Below are 23,121 nucleotides of genomic sequence, written 5' to 3'. Positions count from 1 at the left end.
GTGCCGAGTGTGCGCTTCCCCTGCTGGATGTGGATGCCTCCACATATGCCGGTTGCGTGCCCGGTACCTGGTGGCTCCCCCGGGCTGGGGGAGGGGCCGGTGCACCCGCTCCACGGTCCTCAGCAGCCGCCTCTTTTGTTTCTGTCCCCAGTGGGGGAGAGCCCCGGCTACCCGCCTGGGGAAGGATGCCCGTCCCTGCCGCAGCGCCTTCTCCTTCTCCTCGCTAGCATGTGCGGCGAGGCCACGGCTCATCGCTAACGTTGATGCCGGCTCTGCTGGCGAGTTTTCCCGATGGGGGATGGGCGATCGCCGTCGCCGTCAGTTCCCCGTCTTCCCCTGCTCTATTTCTGCCCAGATTTCGTGTCGGAGGCTTCAGGGGGTGAGGGGGGGGGGGTGATCCGCTCGGTGGATTTCCACGTTCCGCTGCTTAGAGGTGCTTATTTTGGCGGCCCGGGGAGAGCGCGGTTTAGACGCCGCTCAACACCCCGGCGGCCATCTTGGAATGACTCTGATGCAAATTTGACCAGAATAGGACGGTGTCTAGGTGGCTTGAGAGTTGGTTGTTCCCACCAACCTCAAGGGAAGAAGTTAACCTTGAATGGCTTCTCTAACGTCAGAGTTTCAGGCAATTCAGACCTGCAGCAGGGCTTCACTGGTCGTCCAGGAGTTGCAGCAGTCCTCTTCCTGCCTCTCCTCTTAGGTTCTTTCGTTCCAGTGGTCGACTCTGCTTCCCAAGTCCCATTCATTCCAGCCTGGCTGTCACACACACAGCAGGGTGGGTGTCCTGGCTGGACAGCCAGCCGGCCAATAATGCCAGAGTGCATTCAGGTCTTCTAGGAGACTAAACACAGGGGGTTTCGGGCTCCTCCCTCACATCCTGCCCACCCCCGACACTCAGGCGCCAGAGGAGGGCTTCAGCACTGAAGCCCGGCAAAGGCCAATGAACAAAGGGACCAAACCTGGTTTGGTGCGCAGAGACACACAAGAGAGACCTTTCCTAAATAAATGGCGAAAAAATATGACCAGAGTCTGGTTTTACAGATAGGTCTTGGGCGCCATATTGAAAAACATGGCTGACCTGATTTTTTGCTACCGTTTTAAGCCGTCGGGAAAAATCACGGTAGTTGATCTAAACCACTGCCACCAGCCATTTAAAGTAGGAAAGGGTATCATTTCACTGTTACATGAGGGTTTTGACCCAGGAGAAGCTAAGCAACCCCTCCAGCACTCTATAGGAAGATAGTGTGTGCTGGGTCTGTACATTTAAAGCAACTAATAAAGTCAATTTAACTTTACATGCTCTGGGAGACAGTAGTCAGTCCCAGAGAAGGTATTTAAACCTTGGGGGGTCTGAAAGAAGCCCCTGTGGCACTGCACTGAAGGTGCTGTGACACACACATGAAAAAGATGATGCCTTGGAGTTTGTTTAAAACTCCATAACCAAAGAACACAAAAGTAAAACACACATCAAAATACATGAAAGAGTGGGAAAAAAAGGCTCACACTCTTTCCAGGTAAAAAAAAAAATCAAATCATAGAAATCCAGCAAAGTTGCTGGGGGTCTCAAAAGGTAAGAGAAATTAGCACATATTAAGAATTCTCCTAACAAATATCAACCCCAGAGAACCAAAAGGCCCATGCTGGCGGCCCACTAAGGAGACCACCAGAGGTGGCTTACCCACCATATAAGGACTGAGAAGTCATAGCTGAACCCGGAAGGAGTTGCAGAAATGCAAGGGAGCAAGGCTGGCATCAGGCTGATACCATGCCAGGGCCGTGTTATTCCAAGATAGTGGCCTGGGTACTTAGTCTGTGGAAATGAAAATGTCTATACTGGGGTTGAGGGCAGGGTCCAATGTTATGAAACATTCCTCTGCCAGGTCAATGAGTCCTCACAGTTGAATCTACGGCCCGGAGTACTGAAAGAGGCCAAACACTAGGGATAGTATGGGAGTTTGGTGATTTGGTGATGGTTGGAGCGAGTGAATCAGGGTGGAGCGAGGAGTAAGGAGCAGGGAGAGGAATGGGCAGGAGGAGAGAAGACAATACAAGGAAGGCATACAGATGGAAAGAGGCATTGGTGAAGGGAGAGAGCAAGCAGGAGGAAGGAGGAGGGTACTCATCTTTAAAAGATGAAAAGGGGGAGGGGAGAAGAGAAATGTTGCTACGAGATGGTGGGTAAGAGCAGGTGGCGGGCAACGAAATCTAGGAAAACCCAACATTGGTCAAGCCAAGAAGACCCAACTTCTTGAGGTGGCATTAGTAAGAGGAAGGTGGAATGAGAGGGTCCTGAGTTTGAAAAGGGCCAAAGTAGTGGAGTGGGAGCCATAAAATTGTGGCAGTGAGTTGGTAGGAGCCCATAGCTGAACAAGCCAAAAGAGGGGGACATGGATGAGCCCCACTATGGTTCTAGTGGATTTTCAGAGTCCACCAATGATACTAAAGAAAACCTACAGACCCAGTGGGGAGGAAGCAAGGGTTCTGGTGCCACATAGCCTTTGGCAGGGTGGGTATAATGAAAACTGCCTGAAAATCCACTTGAGACCAAGAGAGAAGAAGACAATGGTCATCTGACCACCATCTTCATCATGCCCTATGGCAAGTTGCCTCACGGGCTAAGAACTACCAAATAAACTGTGACAGTTTTGTGCACCATTTGTTGCTACACATTTGTATGGAACTTTGGCCCAGAGTGACAACCCTGCCTAAGACCGGCCCTGAGCCTTGTGAACATTCCCTGCACTTATTATTCTCTTGTCCCTCTTTGTTCATGGAGAAGTAACCGACCGTGGGTTCCTCTTGGGAGGATAGCTCAGGGGCAACGTGCTCGCCTTTGAAGCAAGACGACACAGAGCAACAAAGGTTTGATCCCCCGGTCGGCGCTTAGGAACCTCCGGGCATTAAGAGCATTATAAATAACCAAGCATATCATATCATATCATATATCATATCATTTCCTTTGCTCGTTTCCCAAACAATGTAGCACAATAAAACATATGGTATCCCCCTGAAACTGCTTTGCGAGCCCTTTGCTGATCCCCTACCGTGTAACATGGGTTGTAGAGCCTGCAGCAGCCTGGACCCAGGGACAGTGTAATGCTGAAGCTTGCAATAGCCTAGCTATAGCCATTTGGGGTCACTGTCTGAGACAGAAAGTGCTCGAGAAGTAGAAGGGCTTTATGGCCCCTGTAAGGAATCTGATAGAAGGAGCAGAGTCGAGATGGCGCCGGGGATGATGCCTCTGGCAAGCATTAAAAATACCCCATTAGAATTGGATTAATCCCCTACACACATGGGGAGACAGGGCACACTCCCCGGAATAGAGTGGAGTGATGGTCAGCACGTTATGACCCTGAAATGAGAGGAAACGAGACTGTGAAATGTATACAACAAGGCAACCTTAAGAAAACAAAGGCTGCATTAACCCCTGGGCCTTAAGACCCATGGTGGATTCAAGCTGTTGTGACCAGTGGCTGCATCGGGCAACAGAGGGGCTCTAAATCCGAGACTCATTCTGGCGTATCTGGGCGGGTCAGCACTACAGATCGGGGGACCGATAAAGCTCGGAGTGTGGGTCCTGGGCCTGTAACGTGTGAGAAACCAAAGAGTGTCTCACTTTCTTGTCCCGAGGATCTCTCCGGTGGCCAGGGCACGCCCATCGCCTTTGGATCCAGAGCCTGGGGGTGGACCAGTGCCGTAGGATCACCTGGGTGAGGGGTCTTCAGGGAGTGGGGGTGAGGCAACCGATGATGAGACACGGTATTCCCCCTTTCCCGTACCAATGCCCCATCCTATTTTATGGGATTCTCCAACATCCCAACTACCCCCTCCCCTTTGTGCACAAACACTGGGCCGAGGAAGAGGGCGACAAGAGTAAAGAGGCTAACCCTTACATATCCCATTGGACATGTCTCGCTAATCGGGTCAGGCAAATTCAGGCACTTGACTTTAATCGCATACATCTGATACCCATTAGCTCTCCCCACGCAGATAAAAGGCGGAACATAGAAACACACTCTGATCAAGGTGGAACACGAGAAGGAGCAGATCTTCCGGGGCGAAGGCAAACCCAGTGGAGCAGAATGGCATGAGAGAAAAGGGTAGGGAAACCCAGAAGATCCCTGCAGGAGGTTGATGCCTCCAAAGAGCCGTAAAAGATATGCAGAGAAGGCCAAATCCCAGACAAAAAGACTGCATTGTGTTTCAAGGACGCCAGCGACCCACCTGGGTGAAGGACAGAGTTGTGGAAGCAAGGCCAAACCTGTGTACTAACCTTTATTCATGAATTAAAGCTGCAGAAAAACAAGAAAGGAATATAGACAGCCGGTGAATTAGCGAAACAACATGAAAGGCCGGTGTGTGTTAAGGAAAGATTGATGTTGCAACAGTATATCTCATGTTAGGCGCACGTGCTGATGAGACACGAAGGAAGGCAGACCTGTGGTTAACTTTAAATTACTGATAACTGTGAAGCCAGTGGTACAGAGTAGCGGAGTGGTTCGGTGATAGGAAATAGCCCACTCGAAAGTCTTTGCGAAATATGCGACTTCTTGTTATAAAGCAGCAAAGTGAACAAACACTTTAAGAGAAAGATTTCTATGAACATTTGCGCTTATGGTACTGAACTACCAAGACCAAGAGACACTGGGGCAAATAGCACAAGAGTGTGAGCTGAAGAGAGAGTCGAAGTGGTCCTGCGAAGGTCTATAGTAAAAGCCTCGCACATTTGAAAGTTTTCAAAATCAGTGAAAGGTCCGAGCCCAACTGAGGGAGACAGGAAGTGTTATAAGTTAGAAGAAAGGAACCCCTAACGAATGTGAATAAAGCTTGGGGAAGGGAACACCTACAAGTGCTGTGATTGCAAGGTCTGAGACCGGCTGATGGAGATCTACGTTGAATCAGGTATTTTTTGGTAGAAAGGTCCGAGCCAGACTGAGGGAGACCTACGTGAACCTTTTGCTTTGAGAGGTCCGAGCCCGACTGGGGGAGACCTGCGTGAACTTTCCTTTAAACTGTGAAAGAACTTGTGAAAGCTGGTATAAATGACTTTAACGTGGAAGACTAAGCAGGCATCGATCCACGTTTTGAACTACCTTTGTTTTGAGAACCTGAGCCAGAGTGTGTCATCCTGTTTACAGAGGCCGACTTACTCTGTGCTGTCCAGCATGGGAAGGAGTGCTGACACAGCCACATTGATTCTTTATTTTATAACACTGGCTTTCCTTTGCATACATATTCCCCTTTACACACTTTTTGTATAAGAGATAGGGCAGGCATTAGGTTTTGTTAGTATCGGCCAATTTGATTTGACATAGACTGAATAGGACTGTATTTTCTTTATTATTTGATGGTAGAGACTACTCCCATCTTAGCTAAAGGGCATAGTAGGAGTTTCTCCAAACCCCAAAAAGATAATGAAGGTTTTGAAACTTGCAATCTTGTGTCAGTGTCAATTCTTGTGGTACCATACCTCCCTTACAAGCCCCGGTCATGATGGTACAGCAGGGTACCCCAGGCCAGAAGGTGGGTCGTATGAGTTAAGATACACAGAGCTGCCGGGAGCATAGGAAGGAGCGCAATCCAGCAGGCCAGGAATCAGCTGTAGGCTCAGTGTCTCAGTGACTGTCCTTACCTGTGTTTTCTACTTTGAAGAAGACGAGGTGAGATAAGGCCGATCTCCACGAGAATCTACCATGCCTCTCTAAATTAATACAGAGGGCTAGGCACCTTTTCAGGAGCACAGACCCCAAAAACGAGGAGGAAACTCTGAGGAGAAAAAAACTCCTTAATAGATATTTCAAAGAAGATGAACTAATGGGATTCCCACTGGATGAAGAATGTGGTTGACACTGGTCCTGATAACATAATACAGGGGCTGCAGAAGACAAGGACTGAACTGTAGCAAAATGCGGAATCCAATACGAACCAGAAAAAAATGAACAGGAGTGTGGGATAGAATACTGCAGGAAACGAGTCAGGAGGCAAAAGAACCAAGAACTACAGGCAACAGGAGCCCAGGTGTGAATGTAGCAGAGTCGTGGGAAAATGACAGAATGGAACGGCAAGGAATGCAGAGCTGTGCCACGAACGGCGAACAAAAGAGAAGGGCTGCAAGTAAGCAGGCAGAGTGGAAACGAACTACGTAGCGCAATGCAACTCGTAAAGGGGTTTACCGCAATCAGATCCCTTTTATTTTGGCACCAGGTCTATGTGTCTTCTGCTGTTGCCTGCGGCCACTTTCTGATGACATCATTATTGTGGGTTGCTGATGCCTCAGAGAGTTTCCACACTTGGAATCCTCCAGCGCCATCTTGGAGTGACATCTCTTTTCCTCTCTTTACAGCATTCCCAAAGGGAAAGGGAAGCTGCTGATTTCCAGCCATGGTGAAAAGATGGTAAGGCCCTAACAGAGTGTCCGGCTTCCACTGGGAACAAACCTGACTTAAATATCTATGGGCTCAAGGCTGGAGCCCTGAGCGGAGTGAGAGCGGTGGTGAACGGAGAGGCAATCTCATGGCTCAGTGGCAGCCCAGGCCATTAGCACTGAAGTGGGGATGGTGAATGGAGAACATGCAGGAGTCAGCAGTCCCTACAATTAGTTACCCTGGCCCTTCGGAAGTCCTTATGTCTACTCCTCAAGGGTGTTGTGACCTATGAGCCCAACTTTCAAAGTAAGCAATCTCCGCTGGGAAACGTTCGCCATGATAACTATCCCCAGTGAAGAGCAGCCTTATCCAGAAAAGGGTGAATCAAACATATTTGTAACATCAACAGGAGCAGAGAAGTATAGGAGGCAGCTGGTGTAACAAGGCAACCCCACTGAGGAGAAAATAACTGCAGTCAAGCCTCAGAAACCACCTGGAATTAGTAATGCCAGGAAAACAGATGAGGGGCAGCCTAGACAGATTTGTCTTCCTGACAGAGGAAGGTACAACGCCCAAAGGCTGAGCTAAAATATCCTCAGTGCAAGGAGTAGGGAGAGGCCAAGCCCATCATAAATCAACTTCACAAACCAAAGATGATTTCACATCTTGTATGAGTGGCCTACAAACAAAGAAATTCAATCCCTAAAGGAAGCAATGAAGAAAAACCTTTCAAGCAGAGATTCAGTCGCCGGGGGAGTCTCAACTAATGAGGACTCCATCACGGACCAGACAATTGGAATACCTAAAATACAAGGTGCTGTGAAGACTGTACACACAATTACCACCCAGGTAGCAAATACATGTCAGGACCTAGAAAAGCACTCCTGTAGGGGTAACAGATTAAAAGCGATTAAAGGCCTGAAAGAACCAGATATACGAGACATACTGACATCTTTATTCAAAGCGATTCTCACTAAAGATCATGATTTAGACTTTAACCATAGAGCCAACATAGTGGGTCCCAAACTGAAGGAGAAGGATAGCAGGCTCTGAGATGTCCATGTGAAGCCTCAAACATGATCAAGGAGAAGATCTTGATGGCTGCAAGGGATAAACAGAGTGTGGGCTGCAAGGGTTGCAAAATACTTCTCTTCCAAGATGTAGCTGCCTTCACTCTGAGGAAAAGGAGAGAATACTGTTGTGTACCAGAACACCCACATAAGATCAACATTCCATACAGAAGGACATTCCCATGCAGTCTGAACTTCACCATAAACGAGTCTCAACAAAAGATCATGTCAGTAGAGGATGGCCTATCCTTACTGGGCTTAAATCAAGAGGGCCATGGCTTAACTAATCAGGAAAAGAGAGAGGTGAAGCAGAAGGACAGATGGTCAAGGGTCACAAAGAAAAAGAACTGACTCCGAAAATAAGATTCCAAGGGGCTAGAAAAACACTTTTTGACATTTTTCAAAATGTTCCTATTCAGCTATAGGTATTGTGTTATTTGAGGAGCACGCAGGGAGTCTAAGATGTTTCTAAGTAAACCTGAGGAATAACATTAGAAAAAACATCAAAGCATGCAGTGGCTGGGACGGAGCCAGGAGCTTATCATAGTTGATATGACTCTGCACATTCCAAGTGTGACTGGGTGTGTGGGGGAGGGGAGATATGAAGGGGGAGGGTAAGGGGCTACTTACAATTCCTACTATTCAGAGAGGATTTCACCATGAACAGGGAGATGGGGAAGATATAATCAAGGCAGATGTTTGTCTGGCCACACCATTCAATTGCATTATACTGAATATAAGGGCGCAACACTCCCCCACATAGGGGCTTGATGCGTCAACATGCTTAAAGAAGATGGCATAGACATTGCTTTAATTTTTTAATAGACCTTCTTGACCTACTTCAAAAAAGGTAGAATATATGAAGTGGTAATGGGATGGACCTCTATATATTGTCAGCAGATAAAGACCACTCAAGAGGAAGGGCTATCAAAGAAAGTATTGCTTCCACTCTGAGCTAATGAGCTTGTGGAACCGGTGGAGGTCAGAAATAGGGAATATGCTTTTTTCCCATACATAGATGGTCTTCACAAGAATTGATTACTTTTTGATTCATTCTACATTGATCCCCAAAACTACCATTGTACATATTACACCACAGGGAGTCTTGGACAACAGCTCAATGAATTTTACATATGAAAGAGTCCAAGAGAATTGAGAGAGTAAAACTTGGACATTGCCACAGTACGTATTAAAGGACCAGATTCTCACCCAATATCTTGAGGAACATATAAGTGAATTCCTCACAATGAATCAGCCTTTACAAACTTCTCATAATACCTGAAACACTTTCAAAGCCTCTGTGAGGGGGAGACTACTGTCGTAAGCTTGCAGACTTTTGAGGATAAGGAAAAAGCCTCGAGTCTCCCCAGGAAGAGCTGAAAGATTGAGAAGTAACTTATAGAGGAATTGGGGGCAGGAACATTTCCCGTAAGCTACAAGGGAGGCAGAGAAGTCTATCACTGCTACAAACTATGATGGTGGAGCAAACCTTGTTAGGCCACAAGAAATCCTTCTATCCTTCTATAAGAAAGGGAATAACCCTAATAACATCCTGTGATATATGCTGAAAGCCAAACAGCAACAAAGACACATACCCGTGATCCTTGATGATAAAGGCCAGAGATAAACAAAACCACAAATTCAGTGCCTTCATGAATTATTATTATTTATGTAAACGGAAAGGTAGAGAGGAGAAGATTAGGTGGGATTACCAATCTGGGGTAACATTACCCAAGATATCACAGGAACAGAGAGAAATATTGGACCCACTGATCACAAAAGAGGAGGTTTGGAAGGCTATTTCTACTTTAAAATCAAATAAGGCGCTCGGGACAGATGGCCTTATGGGGTATTTTATAAAATATTCCATTGGTGGACCTTTTCAATTCTTTTCTGAGCTCTAGGGCATTTACGTACTCTATGGCCGAGTCAGTGATTAGTGTGCTACAAAAACTGAGCTATTGCGTTCTTACAGATCGATCACCCTGCTGAACATCGATGTCAAGGTGAAATGATATGATACGTCACAGTTAAAGCATCTGTACACAAGTGTTTCTAGGCACGACAAGACAAGGTAAGGAAGACAGAGGGAGGACAAAACAATTGATCTTACTAGGCCTTCTGTCATTCAGATCATACAAGTGCGGGGTAGAGGAAGGGGAGAAGTTCCAAGGGAAGGAAGGGAAGTACAATCAGGGCAGTAGTGCTCTAAGTAAGTGCAGCCAGGGCAGGCCACTCTGGGCAAGTGCCAGGAAACAAGGGACTGTAGGGTTACAGATACAGCCCCTACATGCATGGTAGGCCATGGTAGGCATTGTCTCGGCTACTGATCATGGAGGTTTTTCCATTGAGGTTCAGAGGGTAGCTAGACAACCAGTCACTGCAGCTGACAGAGTGGTCAGCAGGAGAGAGAGAGAGAGAGAGAGAGAGAGAGAGAGAGAGAGAGAGAGAGAGAGAGAGAGAGAGAGAGAGAGAGATAATGTATAGAAGGTCATACACCTGGTCAATAAAGCTATGCATTTTCCAAGGAGAGCTTCTGTCGTGTTAGTCTTGGATGCTGAAAAGGCGTTTGACAGGGTGGATTGAGCTTTCATGAGGGACACCCTGGAGATCTTTGGGTTCGAGGACTGTCTGATATGGATCCTGGAAAACAATATACATCCGATCGAAAGAATTAGACTAAATGGGAAATTTAGACTAATTCTATTAATTTAAATTAATTTAATCTGGATTGCAAGATGGCCGTCGGCACTGTGTAGATGTGCCGACGGCAGCTCTGGTACCTGAGGCCAGGTTCGGGCAGTCCAACCACCCTCCTCCCCGAGTCAAGGATTAACTTCAGGAGGTCCGAGGGCACCAGGATCGCGGTGGTACAGCCCCAGCGGCGCTCTGGTGTGCAGACGAAGGGACACGGCTCGGAGGTGTGAGCTAACCTCCCCCCTCGAGTCGCTACGGGTGCCGTCTGCCGGTGCGGCCCGTGCGTGGACCCGAGAGGAGGATCCAGAGCCCAGGTTCTACACTGGAGCTGTTGGGAGGGGCGGTGCGGGTGATCCCTGCCGCCCGCCCCGTACTGCAAGAAGTGAGTGAGGAGCTGCGGTGCCACCGGGGACATGGTCTACCACTGGAAGACGCGGTTGGGAGAGGTGGGTTCCCCCACCCCTCTAGAAGACGGGACAGGGGCCGCGGGCAGGCCCGCGAGGAAGATCTGGGCCCCCTGGTGCCGCATCGGAGCTCTGTGGAGGGGGGCGGGCGGTCCCTGCCCCCACAGCTTGAGAAGGATCTGTAGGAGATCAGCGGAGCCGTGGGAGACTCGACTTTATCAAGGACCCCAGAGGCAGTGGAGGTCCGCCGGCCATTGGGGGTCACCAGGTTTTTAAAGGTGGTCGGACAGGAGGAGTGGAGAGTCACTCCCCACCCCTGAGAGGCTCCCATTTAAGTGGCAGCAGCAGCGGACGGCTGGTGCCTCCCCCCCCGGAAACACTTTCACGAGCAGCAGCTGGTACCCGCCTGGGGCCGTAGTGAGAGGCGGGCAGCAGGTAGGCCCCAGAGGAGGGATGGAGAAGGCACACCGGCAGACTGGGCCTCTGGCGGGGACAAGGTGACAGCTGAACGGACTGTTGGCTGCTTGGGGCCCCCCTATCGGCGCCAGGCCCACTCCGGGTCGGAGGTGAGGAGTGGAGCAGCGGGAAAGTAGGAGTGAAAGGAGGACTGAGTGCACCCATCGAGTGGACTGAGCAGAGGAGTATGGGGTGCGGGGGTGGCTCAGAGGGGCGGCTGGGAAGGAGTGGGCTCCAGCCGCCTTCGAGGTGAAGGAAGAATCGGTGACAAGAGAAAAGTCCTCGCTGGGCAGAAGACCCCCACACAGCTGGATTGGCTTAGGATTTGTCGGACTGTGAGGCCCCCCCAAATGAGGAAAGGGGTGACAGCGTAGCACACGACGTTGTAGGGACGGTGAGGACCCTGGGCTAGCGGGGCTGACGCGGGGGTGGTCCACCTTGGTTCCCTTGATGGTGGGCGGAGGAAGGACCCCCCTTGCGTAATAGAGAAGACACTGAAGAGCCTTATCACCGGTGTGCAACGTCGCTGAGCTGCCAGGGCGACCTACCATAGATGCCTTCCAGGCCCAAGGGAAGGGCAGGGAAAGCCTCTCCTCCTGTGAGAGAACCCAAGGGAACCTTGACTTCACTCTGGCCAGCAATGGAGAGCAGAGAGCGGAGCGAAGAAGATGTGCCTCCTAGGAAGGCATGGGATCAGGAAGGACCAGAGATATCGACGCAAATGACGAGGCAAGACCTCAGAGGACAAATGCAGAACCTAAGAGACTCCTTGGCCAAAACCTTCCAGGAACAATTTAAACTGATGAAGAGCGATTTAAACACGGCCCTGGGAGAATTGCGACAGGAAACGGCTCAGTTGGGGGAGAGGACAGACCTATTGGAAAGGGGCCTCCAAGAATGCGAAAGGGATACGACAGCGAAAGTGAGGCCATAGATAGGTTGGACATTGCAACAAGGAACTTGGAGGTAACGATAGAAGATTTGGAGACCAGATCCCGAAGGGTCAACATTAGGATCAAATCGTTGCCTGAGGCTGTCTCCAGGGGATTTTCGCAGGGCTCCTGGAGGAGGAATCCCCAGGGAAGATTGAACTAGACAGGGTTCATAGAGTGGGCCGTACCACTAGTGGATCAAATACCAGGCCGCGGGATGTCTTGGCGGCTTTTGCCCGGTATAGCCAAAAGGAGGCAGTACTGAGAGCGGCGAGGCAGAGATAACCGGTGCTTTATAAAGGTCAAGAAATTGCTTTGTTTCAGGACCTGGCCGCTGGCATGCTGTTGAAGAGGAGGCAAATGGGTCCGGTGCTGAGGGAACTGGTCTGGGGGGGATAAAGTACAAGTGGTCCTTCCCTTTCGGGTTGGTGTTTGAGTGGGAGGGGAGCCAGAGGCGTGCCACCACCCTGCAGGAGGCAGCAGGTATAATCCGGGTAGACATGGAAAACGGGGAGGGGGAACAGGGGGGAACCCACTCAGTCCGGGGCAAACAGAGGGAGAGGGTCAGACCATGGGAATGGTCCACTGCGGGGGAAGGGCCCCGAGGTAGGAGGAGAACGGCGCTACGGGGGGCGGGGGACTCTCGCAGAGTTAAAGAGAGCAATGGGGGCGGCGACACGGGTTAGACCGGGGGTATAGACTTTTGGTTGGAGGCCTTGTGTTGGGGGTGGTGGAAACAAGGGCTTTACACGGGGGCCTGGAGGCATGGAGGTGAAAACATCCTGGAACGAGTAAGTGCAGAAGTGTCCGAGAGGGAGGGGGAGATGAGCAAGGGGGTTGCGGGGAGGGGACAACCTCCCCCTAAGTTGGGGATTCAGGATGGATGACATAGTTGTCAATGGAGTAGGATGAATTTGGGAGGATGAGAGGTCGGAGATGAAATAGGCGGAAGGAGGGGGAGGATTTCTGGGCCCTCCTCAGGAAGGGAAGGGGGGGTGTGGTGAGGGCAAACCCGGGGTACGGTTGAAGTGTCGGCTGGGGAGGGCGCTTTATGCCATAACGCAGCATTCAGGTGGCTAACACATAATGTGAGGGGGCTAAACTCCCCCCTCAAACGCACTAAGCTGGAACAATTTACTAAGTCTTATAAACCGGATGTGCTGGCATTACAAGAGACTCATCTACTAAGGCAGGACCAGGGTCGTCTGCGCCTGAAGGGCTTCTCACAGATATTGTTTGCATCGGGCCCCACGAAGAAATGGGGGGTTGCCCTTGCCTTTGGGAGGAGGGTTAATTTTAGACCCCAAGATATTCTTAGGGATAGTAATGGGAGATACATTATGGTGAGGGGGGAGATAATGAGTTTGTGCAATACTATTGCATCGGTGTACGCCCCTAATGTGGGCCAAGACCAGTTCTTGCGTGAAACCTTGGGCACTTTAGAGAACTTTGCGAGGGGGCAAGTGATATTGATGGGAGATTTCAATCTCGCTTGGGATAAGAAGGGGGACCGGTCCCGGGATGAGAGGGCAGGTGGCGGTGCAGTGGCTTCTCTCCAGTTGAGGGCGAGATGGGAGGAGGCCGGGCTACGAGATGCATGGTGCGCAATACGGGGAGATGAGGAGGGGTTCACCTTTTTTCTGATGTCCACAGAACCCAGTCCCGAATCGATTACATTTGGGTTTCGGCCAGTCTGATGGGGGAAGTGGAGGCTGTTGAGGTGTGCCCTCTGGAGATAGCTGACCACAAGGTAGTGCAAATGGAAATGCGGCTTGGGAGGTGAAGGCCGGGGGTGTGGAGCTGGAAATTCCCGGGGGAACTCCTGAGGGACCAAGTGATACGGGAGGAAATTGGAAGTAAGATCTGGGACTTCTTCGAGAGGAATAATCGCTCGGACACTAGTCAGAGCACAATATGCAACGCCTCCTTCAAGGCAACCTTGAGGGGGGAACTTATCGCTATGAAGGTGGAGAGAAATAGGCTACTGAGGAGTTTAGAAACTCAGCTGGAAAAGGAGGTCGAGGTCGCCAGGGCGCGGGTACGGGAGACCCCTACAAGGAAGGCATATAGGGAGTATAGGTTGACGGAGGGCCAGCTGGGGATTTTAAGGACCAAAAAAGTGGAAGAGGCTATGCTTAGGGTAAGGCAAAAATTCTATGCCATGGCAAATAAGGCAGACTCACTCCTAGCTCGCCTGCTGATGGGACAAAGGGAACAGAAGGTAATAATGGCTATCAAGGACGAGGGGGGTAAGAGACTCACCAGGGCCGAAGAGATGAAGGGAAGACTAGTTGAATTCTACGGAGCGCTGTACTCTTCAGTGCCCACATCCGCAGCCGCAGAAAGAGTTCTTGGAGAATTTGCCTCTTCCGCGACTATCAAAAGAGGACGGCGAAGATCTGGGCCGACCTATCATGGAGGATGAGGTCAGGGCCACCATAGTGTCTCTCCCCCGCAACAAAGCTCCTGGACCTGATGGTTATCCGGCCTCCTTCTATAAAACGTTCTCTCATCTTTTGGTACCGCCCTTAACTCAACTATTTAACACATTTGGTGCTGGGGGTGGAATTACCCCTTCGATTGAGGAGGCCAAAATTACTCTTATCCATAAAGTGGGGAAGGACCCGGAGGAATGTACTTCATACCAACCTATTGCTCTTCTAAACACTAAGGCAAACATTTTTACCAAAATTTTGGCAAAGCGCCTGGAAAAGCACCTACCATTTTTGATCCACCAAGATCAGGCAGGTTTTGTGCTGGGAAGGCAAACCGCCGATAATATTAGGAGGGTGGCTCATTTGGTGGAGAAATCCCGCAAGACGACCACTCCGGCGATCCTCTTGGCGCTTGACGCTGAAAAGGCGTTTGAACGGGTGGATTGGTCGTTCTTATTCCAGGTGATGGAAAGAATGGGCTTGGGGATGGGGTTTATAAAAATTGTCACTGCGAATTATAAAAATCCTACGTCGTGGGTTTTAGTGAACAGGGAAATGTCTCGGCCATTCAGACTGGAGCGGGGGACGAAGCAGGGGTGGCCCCTCTCCCCGTTGCTTTATGCAACATATTTGGAGCCACTTCTCCTGGCCATACGAGAGGCGGAAGATATTCAGGGTATACCATTGGGGGGAGCAGCATAGATTAGCAGCCTTTGCCGATGAAATGTTGCTCACATTAACGAACCCAAAGGAGTCCATCAAGGCAAGCATAGAACTGTTAACTAAATTTGGGGAGATTTAAGGTCTACGGGTCAACTTCCAGAAGTCAGAGTTAATGAATCTGTCCCTAGGGGAGCAGGAGGCGAGAGAAACGAGGGCAATCTCCCCGTTGAAATGGAGTCCGTCCGGGCTGCGTTACTTGGGAGTCAGGATCACACCCTCGCTGGCGGGCTGGTACGGGTATGAACCCATACTATTAGCAATCAAAAAAGATTTAAGGAAATGGGGTGCTCTAAGAATATCCTGGTTGGGAAGAGGGGCTGTCCTCGAAATGGTGGTTCTCCCACGGGTTCTATATCTCTTTCAGGCTATCCCCCTGCCGGTCTCGGAAAGTTTTTTTAAGAGATTGGATCGGGCGGTCAAGGAATTTGTCTGGAAGGGTAAGAGGACACGTTTGTCCAGGCGACTGCTAACGGCGTCTAGGGAAAGGGGGGGGGCCTGGCCTTCCCTGACTTTTGCCACTACCACGAAGCAGCACTACTAAGGGTAATCAGGGAATGGTTTTCGGAGGACTATGTTAAGCATTGGGTAAAAATGGACAGAGCTGTAGCTCGCCACGATTTGGGAGGACTACTGTGGCTCCCACGAAGGCTGAGACCGACCCACCTATACTTAAGTGCTATCACGAAGGGAGTAGTGGATAGTTGGGACAGGGCGGTGGAGAAGCGGGGGATTACGACCTTCCCTTCGCCATTCATTCCAATCTTTAATAATGGGGACTTCACACCGGGGTTGGAGAGGGGGGCGTTTCTGAAGTGGGAGAGGGGGGGCTGTAGAACGTTGAGGGACATGTTCAGAGGTGAAAGGGTAAAAACCTTTGAGGAATGCAAGCTGGAGTTTGGGGTAGGAGAGCGAGAGAGGCACTGATACTTCCAGATTAGGCACTGGGTAATGTCTGGGGAGGTAAGGAAGGCTGCGACTCGGGACCCGACACAATGTGAACTGTTTCTTACTACCCACGATGGGTCCAAAGGGTTAATCTCGGATCTATATAGGCAACTAGAGTCTGCGGTCCCAGAAACCACTTGGGCATATATGAGGGGGTGGCAACAGCAGCCGGGGGTCAGAATGGGACAAGAGGACTGAGAGAGATTATGGAAGCAGATCCCAAAGGTGGCAAAAGCGATTCAGTTGCAGAAGGCTTGGTATAAGTATATATATTGTTGGCATTATACTCCGGCCCGCCTACACGCGATGTACCCAGCAACCGCGGGGAAATGCTGGAGGGGCTGGGGGAAGAAGGTTCAGCAACTCACATATGGTGGAACTGCCCCATTATTAGGCCTTTTTGGAATGTTGTTGCACAGGCCCTTTCTCAGGCGTTGGGGGAGGGTGCCAGTCAAGATCCTCTAGAGGTTTTACTGGGGAAGAGAGAGCTGGGGGGTGAGGAGGAGAGGAGAGGAAGAACTAAGGCGAGAGTGATTTTCACGCTGGCTGCGATGGCCCTCATTGCTCAGAGGTGGAAGAGTCCCACGATCCCGACAGAGCAAGAGTGGTTAAGGAAAATGTGGGATATAGTCTCGATGGAATGGGCATCTTATGCAGCCAACAATAAATTGGAGAAGTTCTCGGCGGATTGGGGAGAGACATTGGCCTATTTGAAAGGGGAATTTAGGGAACAATGGTGCCCTCAAAGACTCAAGTTGTTGGACATCTACAGTTAAAAGGTTGGGAGGGAAATGTCTAGGCGGGAAGGATCATAGGCACTATGACTAGGGTTGGGGGTGGGGGTGGGTTCAGTTTGATGCTGTTCTGATCTGTTTCTTTTTTCTCTTTCTGTTTATTATGATGAAAATAATAAAAAGAAGTTTACATTTTTTTATTTTATTTAATCTGGGAAGAGAGGTTTGTGAGGGATGTCCCCTTTCCCTCCTATTAGTTATTTTAGCAATTGAGTCCTTTGCTAGAAGGATACGGGCTAATCCAAAAATGTAAGGCACTGGGGGGCAGTGAGGGGCAGGGAATATAAAATATTGCTATTTGCATATGATTTACTTCCATCATTTCAAACCCAGGTGAGACAATTCCAGAAATATCACACTTTTTCAAAGCTTTGGATTTTAAAGTCAACACCACTAAATCAGAGCTGCTGAGCCTAGATATTCCCAAAGATCTGAAATAACAATTATCCTGAAAATCTAGCTAATAATAGGTTAATAATTCTATAAAATATCTGGGGTGAATATTTCTTTGTCTATAGCGGCGCTGTATAGACTTAACTATCCTCTCTTGTATGACACTATCAGACAGCATATGAACCGATGGAGACACTTGGCCACATCCTGTTTTCGATAGGATTACATACTACTGTGCCTTCTTTCCAAACCCTACCGATGCGAATAATAAACACAGATATAGTTAAATTGGAAAGAGACCTCCTCTTGCTTATCTGGAAAGGCAAAAACCCAGACCCACATGAAAACTACTGACTACCAGATGTAAAGAGGGGGGATTGGGTTGCCTCAATCTGCTACAATTCTACGAGGCCACACAATTGAGAATCCAGAAGGAGTGGTTGAAGGAATTCTCAATTAAGCTATGGTGGGAAATGGATTGAGCGGTGTCAGGAGTGGCTCTTTGGATGCTCCTATAGCTGTTGAAGAATCGCAGACCGGAATTGCTATACATCAGCTCAATCACCAAAATGGTCCCAGATATCTGGTCCGGGAGAATCGTAAGAGTGGTGCTGAGGCTGCTCATCTCTCCCTTTACGCTTCTATTTGGCAACACAGACTTTTCGCCAGGTCTAGACACCACAAGGTTTAGGGATTAGAATGTAGGGGGTTGCTTCTGCTTGGGGAATATGTTGAAGGAAGTGCCATCAAATCCTTCTATGACTGTAAACAGGAATTTGGATTGAAAGAACATAACAGATCGGAAAATTTACAGTTAGGGCATTGGGTGTTACAGTCCAATAAAGTAAGGGTGCGATAAAACCATTATGAAAATTGGAATTATTTTTGAGGGACTCTGAAGGTGCAAAGGGGCTGATCTCGGGGTTACATAAATTATTGGGGCACGAAAATCAGGGTGTCAATCCCAAGAACATCACAACACTGGGAACCTGATTTGGGATCCCCTTTTAAGCAGGGCAACACGGGAGAGTATCAGCTAGACCATCCCGTTCCTCAATATGTGTACAGCACAAATAAATTGCATTAAAAATGGCGGATAGATGGGTTACTTGGTGCTGACTACATAAGGCAAACCACAAGATCTCTAAGGTCATTGGAGGGAACGTAGAGAAGAAGGTTTGTTTGATCGTGTCTGGTGGCCCTGCCCTGCCATGCAGACATTCTGGAAAGGAGTAATCCAATTGATGGGTGGGTGATTGGCCAGTCTTTCCGATGGAACCCAGGGGTGATCCTGCTGGGGATTCCCATAGAATAATATCCTTTGAAATCACCTGGAGGGATATTTGGTCCATCAATGCTGTTGACAGCCGCAATAACCATTACAAGCAACTGGCAGAGAAAAGATCCTCCAACGACTGATATTTGATGGAATGCGATCAGACAGATGATGGAAATGGAAAGGCTAACAGCAGAGATTTGTGAGACTGCAACTTCTTTTTGAAGGATTTGGCAACCTTTGGTAAATTACTTGTTGCAAGACAATAGAGAGTTTCATGCTCAGAACATGCACGGAAAGACTAATAGCTCTGCAGTTGCTCAGAATATGACCCTGGATCATGTATATTATTGCAGGGAAGGAAGAGCTCGTTTACGGTAAATATGGGGGGGATCAGAGTGTAAACTGCTGCATGTGAGCATTTTAGAAAGTTTGGAACTACGGGAAAGGCGGGCTCTTTGGTTTCCATTTTCTAACATTTCTTCTGGGAAGTTGTTGTATGTATTCAGAAGATGTAAAACAAAGTTATTGGTAAAGAATAGCCACAATATGTGTGTAACAATAAAACGAATAAAATGTGTTGGGGGGGGGGGGGGGGGTGGGAGTAATCGTATGAACATTCTTTCATTTTTGAAAGGATTGTATGGTAGTTCTGTCTAGAAGGAAAATTGCCTTCACTTAGTAAGTACTTTGAAAAGGGTAATGGCACACTAGCCCCTATCCTGCTGGTATTAACCCTGTGCACATGTTCTTTAACCAACCTCTTCTCAATGGCATGACCAATTTCCCCGTTATGCTCATCTACCTCCTGCCCAATCATGTTGTTCCTTGCTGCCCCTCCAGCCTATGTGTTATGAATTTTCAAATTCAAGAGCTTGCGGATTCATGATTTTTCATTCTATTATTGTCAACTTTAATGGGATCCAGTACACTCATATTTATTGTAACACACCTCTATCCTTGCACCACAGCCAAATCTGTCCCGTTCTCTTCCATGTTTCCCCAGATCCACATTAGTAGCTGCGATAGCGCCTACCTTGCCAAGTTACCCACAGGGTGCTTTTTGAGGCATGCTATCATTTGCCTAGAAACAGTTTGCGTCTTCCCGCATTCAGGATAGCACTAGCTTCCTAAGACATACCTACTGCCAGTGCCCCTAAGAAGGATTCTAATCGACGCAATGATTACAAATGCACACACTTTATTTCCCAACAATATTGCTAGAGGCAGCATAGTGCATAGCCTAAAGCATCCCCTTGATTTGATGCATTCTTACTATTGATATGTTCAATATTTAATTTAAATAATGCCTTTTTTGTTCATGGAATTGTTAAAAAGAAAACCAAAAGCAGAAACAACTCAATTTCCATAACTTTCTGATGTTTGCATAAAACTTAGAAAAGGCGGCAAAAGGCTGAATTTGCTCACTTAGGCCGTTGCTTGACATTTGTTGTAGATGCATCAAGCCTTGACGCTAACTGTTTTTTGCCCACAGAGTTTATCCAGCACTTTCTACCACGGGAGCTACAGATCGTTCGACGTCTGGATCACAAGAACATCATCCGTGTCTACGAGACCCTCGAGTCTTCGGACGGCAAGATTTATATGGTGATGGAGCTGGCCGAGGGCGGAGACATCTTTGACTATGTGGCACATGGAGGACCAATGCCAGAAGGACGCACCAAGGTCCTCTTCCGGCAGTTGGTGGAGGCTATACTCTACTTACACAGCCGGGGTGTGGCCCACAGGGACCTTAAATGCGAGAATGCGCTTCTCCACAAGGGGATTACCCTCAAGCTGACGGACTTTGGCTTTGCCAAGTTGGTCCCCACCACCACTACGGACATGAGCCGCACTTTCTGTGGCAGCACCGCATATGCTGCCCCTGAAGTGCTCCAGGGTGTGCCCCATGACAGCCGCAAGGGGGACATATGGGGTATGGGGGTGGTACTGTATGTCATGCTGTGTGCCAGTCTGCCCTTCGATGACACAGACATTCCCAAGATGCTCTGGAGGCAACAGAAGGGGGTATCCATTCCCAGCCCGCTCAGCGTATCGACAGAGTGCCAGCACCTCCTACAGCGGCTGCTGGAGCCAGATATGGTGCAGCGACCCTGCATAGAAGAAGTCAGCACCCATATATGGCTGGCGACCCCTTAACGGAGCCTCCACCCTACCCTTACACATAAATGTTTATATTTGTATTTTGGCACCAAGTTGGTTTTTAGGCCCTTCTTTTGCTACTGCTGTGCACTAACGGTGTCGCTGTCAGCCTCTACTCTCCACCCCTCCCCCAAAGAAGGGCAGGTGGTCTTACCCCTCTTCATTTTTGATCACCCAACCAATCATGCCAATGCAGCCACAGCTCTTTCAGCTACCGTCCAGAGGGACCCATCGCGGCAGAGGGGGCAAGACTGCGATGTTCTCTAAAGGCGACTTTCATTAATAATAAAACAGAACTGTTAGGAATGCAAAAAGCCTACTTTAACTCTCTGAACCCACCCTTCACCTACCCCAAAACAACTGCCAGTTGTCACACTGCCCCACAGCCGCGAGAAGCAAGCCTCTGCCCCCACCCTAGTAGACTGCCCGAGAGCGACCCAAGGAGGCTTGGCCATATATGTGTATATAAAGAATATGGACGACCAAGGAGATATTCACTTCTAGTTTTATGCCATATATTGGAAGTCGCGCGTCGATTTCCAATCTGAAACCCTTTCAAAAGAAATAAAAATTAGACTGGGCCACCATGGGGGTTTCTGCATTCTTTGATTCCTCATAGTGTTATATTTACATAGAATGCAAACTTCCCCGTCCCCACGCATGGCCCCTCCTACAAGTCTGGCTTATGCCCTGCTTGCTCTCATCAGGCCCTTCCCCCAAGTCTGGTGTATGCCTTGGTCCTGCTCATCAAGCCCACTCCAAAGTCTGGCCTATGCTCTGGTCTTCCTTACCAGACTCCGCCCCCAAGTCTAGCAGTCTGGCCTATGCCCTGGTCTCCCTTACTAGACTCTGCCCCCAAGTCTAGCGGTCTGGCCTATGCGCTGGTCTCCCTTACTAGACTCCGCCCCCAAGTCTAACAGTCTGGCCTATGCGCTGGTCTCCCTTACTAGACTCTGCCCCCAAGTCTAGCAGTCTGGCCTATGCGCTGTCTCCCTTACTAGACTCCGCCCCCAAGTCTAGCAGTCTGGCCTATGCGCTGGTCTCCCTTACTAGACTCTGCCCCCAAGTCTAGCAGTCTAGCCTGTGCCCTGGTCTTTGTTTTGTTTTGTTTCTTAATTTATACCACGCCCCGAACCCTGAGGTAACTGGGCGCCGGAGACTTAGAGCATGTTACAACAAGCTATAGACATACAAAATATTACAGTAAGTGCAGTTGACACGTTACATAATGGTCGAAGGGCTGACAAAGGATAAAAGTACAGTGATTAGAGCGTCAGACTAAGGAGGAGTTCTTATTGGCTAGCCAGGACTTAGTTTTCTCTCTGAAAGTACAGAAGGAAGGTTCTGTTCTAAGGTTCAATGGTATAGAGTTCCATTGTTTGGCAGCTAGAAGCGGGAAGCTAGATCTGCCTGCATTTGTTTAGGGAGAATTTGGGGATGGAAAGGCAGTGAGGGTATAGCATTCTGGATGGCCTGGTGGGGGTGTGTTTGTTGAACCTGTCTGCCAAGTATTTGGGCCGTCATTAGAGAGGTATTTGTGTACGATGACGAGGGATCTAAGGGTGATTCTGTCTCGTACGGGCAGCCAGTGCACATCTTGTCTGAGAGAAAGAAAGGGTTTGCTCTCAAACTGCGCACACACATAGAATAATAAGCAATTGCAAATTAAATTAGTGGTTTTAATCAGAATTGGTGCAGCCTGACACGTGTTTCGAGCTTCCCGCTCTTCTACTGAGGCTGCTTGTGCAAAATTATAAAACATTGATGTACAACGAAAACATTTGTTAAGCATGATTCAATAGCAAAACAAACCAGTCCCCAGACCCAGGGCAAGGAGGCAGTTAGGGTTTGCCAAACCAACACATTGAGTATATGGTTTAAAGTAACAGGCAGTTGCAACGAATGCACATATCAAATCAACCCAATTCAAAGAAAGGAAATTAAAAACACAAAAAGTGCGTAATTCGGTGGAAAAAACATAACACATTATAAAACAATGAAAAGAGGGAGGAGAGAGAAAAAAGACAAAAGAACAACAAAATTATTCAGTGAGAGAAGATGCTCATGGTAATCAGCCAGAAATACATGTATAAGGCCACTGACTGTTAAAATTGTACCTTGATCTTGGCTAGTGTGTATTTTGAATACTAGAGAAAAATGCAAAATTAAAAAATGTTTTATCAAGTGGCAACTTAATGAATCGAATGCGATAAAAAGAGGGGTTGCAAATATGTTGCGTCATAGAAAATTGTTTTAATATTATATATATAGTTTTATCCCACTTACCAAAGGTAGAAGTTGAGTAATCTGACAAAGTTAGGCGTGAGCTCCCTATAAAGCAAAAGACGGGATGGCTATTTATGTAGGAATCTGACTGACTAGATTTCCACCTAGCAGTCATTTGAAAATAAAGAAATGACATACCATTATTTTGCAGTTGCACGAATGAATTTTCAGTAAATTATTAT

The 23,121-nt window shown here is 48.6% G+C and overlaps 1 protein-coding gene across 1 annotated transcript in view; it reads left to right on the top strand.

The window, feature by feature from the left end:
• Nucleotides 1-20,702, top strand: part of TSSK3 (testis specific serine kinase 3) — a 229,835-nt gene extending 209,133 nt beyond the window's left edge. Inside the window, exon 2 of the mRNA XM_069625245.1 lies at nucleotides 19,986-20,702. Within this exon, the coding sequence (XP_069481346.1) occupies nucleotides 19,986-20,650 (665 nt within the window). The 3' untranslated portion in view covers nucleotides 20,651-20,702. The remainder of the gene's footprint in view (nucleotides 1-19,985) is intronic.
• Nucleotides 20,703-23,121: the final 2,419 nt, after the last annotated feature.

Source organism: Ambystoma mexicanum, chromosome 11 (genome assembly GCF_040938575.1).
Source record: "Ambystoma mexicanum isolate Mex_15411 chromosome 11, UKY_AmexF1_1, whole genome shotgun sequence".
Lineage (NCBI taxonomy): Eukaryota > Metazoa > Chordata > Amphibia > Caudata > Ambystomatidae > Ambystoma > Ambystoma mexicanum.
The sequence above is the reverse complement of the archived record's forward strand: the minus strand, read 5'-3'. Positions and strand labels throughout refer to the sequence as shown.